Source organism: Nicotiana tabacum, chromosome 10, assembly GCF_000715075.1.
Source record: "Nicotiana tabacum cultivar K326 chromosome 10, ASM71507v2, whole genome shotgun sequence".
Taxonomy (NCBI): domain Eukaryota; kingdom Viridiplantae; phylum Streptophyta; class Magnoliopsida; order Solanales; family Solanaceae; genus Nicotiana; species Nicotiana tabacum.
In genome coordinates this window covers 164,489,940-164,500,264 of record NC_134089.1, presented here as the reverse complement: position 1 = coordinate 164,500,264, position 10,325 = coordinate 164,489,940, and the positions used below count along the sequence as shown (strand labels likewise).

Genomic DNA, 10,325 nt, shown 5'->3' with positions numbered 1-10,325 from the left:
AGTATTTCAGTTAATAAGATATACCGGGGACCTTGTCCCGGTAAACAGTTAGCATTTTTAGTATTCTTTAGAGACTTCGCAGACTATAACCCAATCAGTCAGATAATAGCAGGCTTTTAAGTGTTAGCCTTGTCGGCTACTTGTTTATACTTGCAGACCTTTTTAGTATTTTTCGCATCTATGATATTTCAGTCAGACTCTTAGTAGATTATCATGCCATATATATACCTCTAGCTTACAGTCATACCACATGTTGATCCAGCCATACAGTTGGTTTGTTACGTCACATGCAGTCAGGCACCAAGTGCCGTGTTATGCCAAGGCCATGGTTCGGGGCGTGAGAAAGCTTGGTATCAAAGCCAGGTTCAAGAGTCCTAGGGAGTCTACGAAGCCGTGTCTAGTGGGGTCTCTTTTATATGTGTGTGTGCGCGCCACACATGTAAACAGTTGACCACCAAGACATCTAGGATTGTACCATTTCTTTCATACTCTATATCGTGCAGTTAGAGCTTTGCTTTCAGGAATCTTTCTAACCCATGCAAATTGCGTATTTCAGAAAAATGCCTACAAAAAGAAAGTACATCAGGAGGGCCTCAACTACTAGCCAGGGGGCCACAACTAATGCTGCTCAGGAGGAGGACACTCCAGCCTAGGGGGTTGCATCGGGCTCAGTGCCCAGTGCTTCAGACATGGATGTCAGGGGAGCTATCCAGTTGCTCACCCAGATTGTTGCTAATTAGGTTCAAAGGCAGGGAACAAGTGATGTTCATGAGACGGGTAATTCCAGGTCTAGGGAATTCCTCAACATGAAACCTCCCGTCTTCACAGGGTCCAAAGAGGATGAGGATCCACAAAACTTCATTGATGAGGTTCAGAAGATATTTCGAGTGATGCATGCTACAAACACTGAGGCAGCAGAGCTTGCTGCGTACCAGCTGAAGGATGTTTCCAACACGTGGTATGAAACATGGGAGGAGTCCCGAGAGGAGGATGCAGATCCTGCGACTTGGAAGGATTTTGCAGATGCGTTCCTTGAGCACTTTCTACCCATTGAGGTCTTGGAAGCTAAGGCTTTGGAGTTTGAGAGAATTAGACAGAATGATATGAGTGTGAATGAGTACTATCTCAAGTTCGTCTATCTGGCCAAGTATGCTCCGGAAATGGTACGTGATATGAGGGCCAGAGTTAGGCGTTTTGTGTTGGGGCTTTCAGATGATTTGATTGCTGATGCTAATATAGCTGCTCAGAATAATGACATGACCATCACTAAGATGGTTGCCTTTATTCAAGGGAACGAAGACAGGTTGAAGGAAGAAGAGCAGCTACAGAGAGAGAAGGAGAGGGAATTCAGTAAGAAAGCTAAGTCTGTAGGAAATTTCAACCAGGGGGATCTCAAGCAGGAGGCAATCGCTAGTTTTTCAAGAAATCAAAATTAGGACCTGCTCCATCTTCAGCTAGTGCACCGGTTCAGAGGTCAAAGTTTAACAAGAAAAACCAGCATTTTAGAACAGTAGACTCGCAGTCACATGCTAGTGTGGGCTACAGAGTCCTTGGTTACCCTATTTGCAACATGTGTGGTAAGAGGCACCTAGGGTTGTGTTGTTTAGGCACAAATAGTTGCTTTGGGTGCGGTCAGCAGGGCCACTTCTTGAGGTATTGTCCATCGGCAAAGCAGAACAATGGAGGCAATATAGCTCAGTCCACTAATTCAGTAGCCCATCATAACTCTCAATCTTAGCAAGGGCGCGACGCAACAAAGTCTAATAATGCAGGCGGTGGACAAAACCGCTTGTATGAACTAGCAGACCATCAGGATACAGAGGCTCGTGGAGATGTTGTCACATGTATGCTAACAATATTCACTTTTGATGTCTATGCTCTTATAGATCCGGGGTCCACCCTATGTTATGTAACCCTATATATTGCAAAGAAATTTGGGATAGAACCAGAAAAGTTGTGTAAACCCATTGAAGTGTCCACTCCAGTTGGAGAATCAATTATAGCAAGGTGTATCTATAGGGGATGTCCAGTCAAAGTGCATCATCGTCTTACTGGAGCAGACTTAGTAGAATTGGAGATGGTAGACTTCGATGTGATCATGGGCATGGATTGGTTAGAGTCCTGTTATGCCACAGTGGGTTGTAGAACCAAAATAGTAAGTTTTGAATTTCCTGGTAAGCCAGTCTTAGAATGGAAGGGTGATGTAGTAACACCTAGGGGTTTGTTTATTTCCTATCTTAAAGCCAGAAAGATGATCTCCAAGGGATATACCTATCACCTGGTTCGAGTTAAGGATGCAGATGCTCATATCCCCACTCTCCAGTCGATACCAATTGTAAATGAGTTTCCAGAAGTTTTTCCGAAGATCTCCCTGGAATCCCTCCCGATAGAGAGATTGACTTTGGAATTGATCTACTTCCAGGAACTAAGCCGATATTTATTCTGCCTTATAGAATGGCTCCAGCAGAGTTGAAAGTGTTAAAAGTCCAGTTGAAAGATCTTCTAGATAAGGGATTTATAAGGCCAAGTATCTCACCTTGGGGCGCACCGGTCTTGTTTGTCCGAAAGAAGGATGGGTCTTTGCGTATGTGCATCGACTATCGTCAGTTGAATAAAGTCACCATTAAGAACAAGTACCCTCTTCCCAAAATAGATGACTTATTTGATCAACTTCAGGGTGCCCAGTGTTATTCCAAGATTGACCTTAGATTGGGATTCCATCAGTTGAAGGTTAAGGAAGTTGATATTCCAAAAACAGCTTTTAGGACTCGATATGTGCATTTTGAATTTTTTGTAATGTCATTCAGTTTAACGAATGCACCAGCAACTTTCATGGACCTTATGAATAGGGTCTTCAAGCCTTATCTTGATTTGTTCGTTATCGTGTTTATTGATGGCATCTTGATTTATTCCTATAGTGAGACTGACAATGCCGAACATCTCAGAATTGTATTGCAGATACTACAGGATCACAAGCTATATGCAAAAATTTCTAAGTGTGAATTCTGGTTGAAATCAGCAGCGTTTTTGGGCCATGCCATCTCAGGGGAAGGTGTGCAGGTGGACTCTCAGAAAATAGAGGCAGTGAAGAATTGGCCTAGACCCACCTCCGTATTCGATATAAGAAGTTTCTTGGGTCTAGCAGGATATTATAGGCATTCTGTAGAGAGATTTTCTTCTATCTCGTCCCCTTTGACTAGATTAACTCAGAAGAAAGTCAAGTTTCAATGGTCGGACGCGTGCGAGAAAAGTTTTGAGGAGTTAAAGAAGAGATTGACTTCAGCTCCAGTCCTGACACTACCGGAAGGGACCGAAGGGTTTGTTTTTTATTGTGATGCTTCACGGATTGGTCTTGGGTGTGTATTAATGCAACACAGTAAATTCATAGCCTACGCGTTGAGACAACTCAAGGCTCACGAGAAGAATTATCCGACTCATGATCTTGAATTAGCAGCTGTGGTGTTCGCGCTTATGATCTGGCGCCATTATTTGTATGGGGTACATGTTGACATTTTTACAGATCACAAGAGTCTCCAGTACATCTTCAAGAAAAGAGAATTAAATCTACGTCAGAGAAGGTGGCTCGAATTACTTAAGGATTATGATGTTGATATCCTCTATCATCCGGGGAAAGCAAATGTTGTAGCCGATGCTCTCAGTTGGCGTTCTATGGGAAGCTTAGCTCATGTTGAGGCAGACAAGCGAACTATGATGAAGGAAGTCCACCGCTTAGCAAATCTAGGAGTTCGACTTTTGGACTCTGAAGATGGTGGCGTTGTTCTCCAGATTAGGGCTGAATCCTCCTTAGTAGCCGAAGTAAAAGAAAACAGTTTAGTGATCCCTACTTATTGTAGCTGGAGGAAGGAATTCACAAACACAAGACTATGGCTTTTGAACAAGGGGGAGTTGATGGCACTTTGAGATATAGAGGCAGACTATGCGTTCCAGACGTAGATGGGCTCAGAGAGAAGATTATGTCAGAGCCCACAATTCCAGGTATTCTATTCACCCAGGTTCCACAAAGATGTATCATGATCTTAAGGAGGTTTATTGGTGGAACGATATGAAAAAGAATATAGCAGATTTCGTGGCTAAGTGTCCAAATTGCCAGCAGGTGAAAGTCGAACACCAAAGGCCTGGCGGTTTAACTCAGAATATAGAAATTCCCATTTGGAAATGGGAGATGATAAACATAGACTTCATAACAGGTCTACCTCGCTCGTTCCCGAAGCATGATTCGATTTGGGTGATTGTAGACCGACTTACCAAGTCAGCTCACTTCTTGCCAGTGAAGACTATAGATTTGGCCGAGGATTATGCCAAGTTGTATATCAAAGAAATTGTCCGATTGCATGGGACTCCTTTGTCCATTATCTCAGATCGTGGTGCTCAGTTCACAACAAACTTTTGGAAATCCTTTCAGAAGGGATTGGGCACAAGGGTGAACCTTAGCACAATTTTTCATCCTTAGACAGATGGCCAGGTGGAACACACCATTCAGACTCTTGAGGATATGTTGAGGGCATGTGTTATTGATTTTAAAGGTAATTTGGAAGATTATCTACCTCTCATTGAGTTGCTTATAATAACAGCCATCACTCTAGTATCAAGATGGCACCGTATGAAACTCTGTATGGGCGAAGGCGTAGATCACCAATTGGTTGGTTCGAAGTCGGAGAAGCAGAGTTGTTAGGACCCGAGTTGATCTATCAAGCTATGGAGAAAGTCAACTTGATACAAAGGCATTTGAAGACAGCTCAAAGTCGCCAAAAGTCCTATTTGGACGTACGACATAGAGACTCAGAGTTCTAAGTTGATGATTGGGTGTTTCTGAAAGTATCGGCCATGAAAGGCGTTATGAGATTTGGGAAGAAGGGGAAGCTTAGTCCCTGCTATATTGGGCCATATAGAATCCTGCGAAGGACTCCCGCTATAGGTGGCTTATGAGTTAGAATTGCCATAAGAACTAGCTACTGTACACCCAGTGTTTCCTATGTCCATGTTGAAGAAATTCATGGGAGACCCGTCACTTGTGGTTCCTACGGAGATTATAGGGGTTAAGGACAACCTGTGTTATGAGGAAATTCCAGTGGCTATTCTTGATCGACAAATCCGCAAGCTTAGAACTAAGGAAATTGCTTTAGTAAAAGTGCTTTAGAGGAATCAAAAGGTTGAAGAGGATACATGGGAAGCCGAGGAGGACATGAAGTCCAGATATCCCCATCTCTTTGAAGAGCAAAAGGAAAATGTGGAAGGTAATTAACCTTTCCATTCAGGTTTTATATTATAATCTCTATGTCCTTCAGTATTTACCCAACTTAGTATTTAGTGATCACGTACTCGTTCAGTTTGATATACAAGTATTCATAATATTTCAGTATTCTCATATCTCCATAACACCCGTTTAATGACCATAGATAGCCGTAGTTGCAGCCAGGACCATCATTCGAGGACGAATGATCCCAAAGGGGGAGATAATATAGCACCCCGTAAATTTGAATCCGTTGTGGATGTATTAAATGATTATTCATGTTATGGTTATCAACTGGTTATGATATTAAGTGTACGAGGCATATCATAAGTGAGTTGGGGTCCAAGGAGAGGCCTAAGTCTAAGTCAAGTTTGAAAATTTCATGACAAACTAAAATTCCAAATAAGCACGCACAAGACCAAACTTTGCATGAGCATATCTATATTTATATAAGGTATTATATGATTCACAACCCATAAAATGAAAGATCTTTGAGTCTAGTTTCTAATGCTTCAAACCATTCAACATTTGTACACTCCCACCAGAAGTTATGACCAACTTACCAAAACCAGCGCAGAATTTTACGCTACCACGCCGCCCCATGCGTCGCCCCATGCCGCGCGGCTGTGTAAATTAACAGAGCACCTCCAAATTTCATTTCTAAACACATTTTTTGTTACCACACGCCGCGGCTATGCAAATCTTCATTTTTTGTCAACCCGACCCTATTTTGATATAAAACCTTTGGGGGTTATTTTCCCCACTTCATTTGGACGAATTTTAGGTTTTCCTCCACCCTCTCAAGACCTCCAACCCCTACCATCTTCAAGGTAAGTAATTCCTATCATTTTGGTGTGAATTTCATCATTTATACACTAGTATTGATGAAATATACATATAAAATACTTAGATCTTCAAGGGGATTTCTTCAAGAACTCAAAGAAGGGTTTTGCAAGATTTCTTCCAAAAAGGTAATCTTACACCCTTATACTTACATGTATGGATTTATTAAAGGAATATGAGTATGAATAAATATTGGAACTCTTGGTATGGTGATTGGGAACCATAAGTTCCCAATTTGATTACACAACTATTATAGAGATTGAAAGATGTTTATTTAATGGAACTTTGTTGGTTGAGTGTGGATGGATGGTCATATATGTGATTTTGGGAGTTATAAATTGGTTAATCATGATGGCGGGATAAATTGTTGATGAATGGTGGTAGTTAGATGAACTAATTATATGACGATAAGATGTAGAGATTTAGGCTTACATGGTGTTTGGTAATATGCCTAAATGGCTTAAGTTATGGAATTTGTTACTTATATTGGGTTCCATTGCATGTTGCTATTGTAGATTGAAGGTTCTTAGTATTGTGGATCATTGTAGTATCACTAAGGGGCGAAATTGAGGTATGTAAGGCTAACTCTTTACGTTTGGGAATGTCTATGATTCTCTATACGTCCCATTCCTTATGACCATTACCAGTTTCCTCATAAAGTAACTATGCCTTAGTTCCCTGAATAGTAGTAGAACTTCTATTCTCTAGATGGCATAGTCTCATAATCATTCGATATTCTATGAGTTTTAGTTGTGATAAATCAACTTATTATGAATACTCATCTCAGTCTAATACTATTCATTATTCCAGTATCAATGACTTAAATCAACTTATTATGAATACTCATCTTATCAATAACTTAAATTAACTTATTAAAATTGTTAAAAATGAATTTGGGAATTGTGTCGGGTGGTCTTGTCTTCACGAGAGGCGCCATCACGACCGGGTCCGATTTGGGGTTGTGACAAGTTGGTATCAAAGCCTAGGTTACATAGGTCTCATGAGTCATGATCAGGTTTAGTAGAGTCTCACAGATCGGTACATAGATGTCTGTACTTATCCTCGGGAGGCTACAAAACCTTTAGGAAAAACTTCACATTCTTGAATTCTTATCGTGCGTCCTTGATTCAGCTTGAAATGTAACTCTTTGAATTCTTTCCACGCGTTTGCATGCGCGCATGAGCGCTCAAGTATCAGATGTGCATTGATGGATTGTGATTCCCTGATCGAGGGGTGAGATGTGATTTTCTGTATGTTGATGTTGGGCCGGTCTGGAGGACTTGAGGTCGGGTTTTTCCTGCAACTTGAGCATCGAGGTGCTGATTATGTGAGCACGTGTTGTTGAACTTATATGTTTGATAGTGTCCCTATTAGTAGAAGTGATGGCTGGATGGCTATGCAATGAGTATGTTATGACTGCGAGTTGTATTCATATGATTTGGAATGGACGAGAAGGGTCTGCTGGAGGATAGAAGTACTATTAGGTGCTTGATTTCCATCTTGATTTATAGCCTCGAGTTATGGGTGTGTGAAGAATATTTCATATTTTCTAGTTGGGGGAGTGAAGTAGATTTCACGTTGTGATATGAGTTCAGACTTAGGAAGATCAAGTGACTACGTAATGTCTATGATGGTGGAAGGGTACAAAGAGATGTTAGTTGAGGCGAAGTAGGTGGGTTATCTCCTGCGAATTGTTCTAAAGTTTGTGTAATCCTTTATGTTGTTTATTGGAAGATCTCTGTTGCTAGGGAAATATATGTGTTGCAATTTGAATTTGGGTCGCCTAAGAGAGTGGGTTTAGCTGTTACATGAGTGAATGCGAGATTTGCAGAAGATTTAAAGTACTAGATAGTCTGTGTTTCAAGAGCTTATGAAGGATTGAGTTTAATCTCAATATAGTAATATGGAAGTAATAGAGTGTATGCGTTTTGAGATATTATGTGTGTTTTGATCTATGGCTTCGAGCCAAGTGGGGAAGTCTACTGTTGATTAGTTGATTGCATGGTTATGTGCTATGTTGGTTCCAGTTTGAGTTATGCTGGTGAATCAGTTATGGCTTACAGAGATTGATACCGAGGATGGCTCGAGTAAAGGAAAATTTTGATAAAGGTTATATTATGCTTCATAGGTCTATGAGAATCATAGAATGTCTTGAGTGGTTATTGGTAAGGGATGTGCGGTGCATAGAGCAGGAAGTTTCTTGGTTGTAGGTGAGGTTACACCCTATGGTGTCGGAGTGCTAATGAGGCACATGTTGTTCAGTTCATTTGATCAGTCTAATTGAGGTTTGAGTAGAGTGGATGACTCTCGAGAATGGTTCTAGTGGGTTTAAGATTTTACATGTAATAATTGGAGATTTTCAGGTTGTATGTTTAGCTAGAAACTAAGCATTGGAGGGTGTCAAGACTCATGGTATTTCTATATCATTAGAGGATTCTATATAATAGTATCAGGAAGGTGAAGGTAATGACGTTGGATTTGCAGGAAGTCTCTTCGGGGTAGTTATTTTGCACGTGGTGCTTTTAGGCATATTTAAGAGAGTACTCAGCGTCTTATGAGCCTTAGATGGTATGGTTTTATGCTTGGGCCTCGTGTGGTGATTCTGGGTTGAGGAATTGTGGTGTTATAACAAGAAAGAGTATCAAGTTGAAGGTAAATCAGAAGGAAACCCGGATAGATAGGATAACTTGGTAGTAGGCCGGATCGACACGGTAAGAATATGATTAGTTCTTTGGATGCTTATGAGGTATGAGTTTATACAAGTGATTCATGGCAATGCTCTTGGGTTTTAGTGGCCTGTGTAGCTTGGTTGAGCTAGAAGGATTCAGTCCTGATAGGGTTGGTTTTTGTGCGAAGGGGACTCAGAAAGTTCTTGATGATTCCTACCACAGTTTGGAGGTATATATTTTCTACAGGCAGAAGGAGCATGTTGTGTATAGTTATTTTTTTCTAGATGGGATCAAATGGAAAGTTCTTGGCCAGTTGGGTACATAACTGCTTGTGGCTCAGAAGGGATATGAAGTTCTCATGTTTACGGTTACGGTTCAGTTCTGAAGGGAAGGTCATAAAATTCTTAGGCAACACGGGCAGCTTTAGATGATTAGGGAAATGATATTGCTAATTGATTTGGCTCGATGAGGGTATACGTTTCAGAAAAAGGGAAATGTGATTGAGTTAATGATACTTCATTAGTATTGCGACACTCTTTTGTTGGATCGACGACTAATATTGCTTGGTGGCATAAAAGAATTTTTGGAGTACCTCTCGTGGGATGACTAGTGTTAGAAGTGTGTTGTGTATTCGGATGGCGGAATTGGGATCGGATATGGTGATTTGTGTGCTATATGGATTTGAAAAAAAAAACTAGGAGTTCTCATAGACAGGTTAGGTCGTGGTTGTGGACCGCGTATATCGATCTTGTGTGGTAACTATAGGAGGTTTAGAGACCCGAGTAGATCTTTATTGCTGGTATGTTAGGTTTTGGAGGTAATATTGGTTATAGACTGGTTGTCTCTGTGTCGTGTTATTCTGGACTATTGCGCTAAGGCAGCAGCATTGGCAACGCCGGGGATGCTACGGATTGAGTGGCGAAGTTCGACGGATTATGTTCTCAGTAGGGTGGTTTCATTTTGAAGACCCAGCAGATGGATAGGAAGGGTTATCTTTCCTATTTGGCCTTCGTGATGGATATTAGTGCAGAGACTCCTACCATTGATTTAGTTCCGGTGATGAGGGGTTTTCCGAATATGTATCCTGCTACCGGGTATGTCACCGGACAAGGTTATTGATTTCAGTATTGATTTAGTGTCGGGCACCGTATAGTATGGCACCAACGGAGTTAAAGGGATTGAAGGAACAACTTTAGGCATTCCTTAATAAGGCATTCATTGGCAGTATATGAAAGTGTTGGAATGAGACTTTAGTTGATAAGAGGTTTACTATCGGTATTCGGTTGTTGTGTGCAGCTGCTGTGATTGGAAGTTATCGCTACAAGTGTTTGAGTTATGTGGTATATCATGTAATTGCACCTGAGGTTGCAGGTATGAGTTATTACAGTTTGTTCAGGCTTAGTCAGAGTATCAATGTGAGACTCTGATCTTGTGGATGATTTCAGAATTGGAAATGTAGTTCTAAGGTTTATGGGCTAGGTTGGATTGTGAAATTTTAGTTACATTATGTTATCGGACCTATATGATATAGGGTGACGTGGGATCACCCCTAGGTATCTGCA

General features: G+C 41.1%; 1 protein-coding gene across 1 annotated transcript; it reads left to right on the top strand.

The window, feature by feature from the left end:
- The first annotated feature begins 806 nt into the window (after positions 1 to 806).
- LOC142165509 (uncharacterized) lies at positions 807 to 3,921 on the top strand. Its single transcript, XM_075224047.1, has 4 exons — positions 807 to 1,403; positions 1,739 to 2,112; positions 2,808 to 3,052; positions 3,647 to 3,921. The coding sequence occupies exons 1-4, from the start codon at positions 807 to 809 to the stop codon at positions 3,919 to 3,921; spliced, it is 1,491 nt and encodes a 496-aa protein (XP_075080148.1).
- Positions 3,922 to 10,325: the final 6,404 nt, after the last annotated feature.

Excerpts from the sequence above, each read along its gene's own strand:
- LOC142165509 (XM_075224047.1), top strand. The coding sequence starts at position 807 with ATGAAACCTCCCGTCTTCACAGGGTCCAAAGAGGATGAGGATCCACAA. Across the intron at positions 1,404-1,738 it reads AGGGGGATCTCAAGCAGGAG|CAAGGGCGCGACGCAACAAA; the intron begins GCAATCGCTAGT and ends TCTCAATCTTAG. Across the intron at positions 3,053-3,646 it reads CCATGCCATCTCAGGGGAAG|CCGATGCTCTCAGTTGGCGT; the intron begins GTGTGCAGGTGG and ends CAAATGTTGTAG.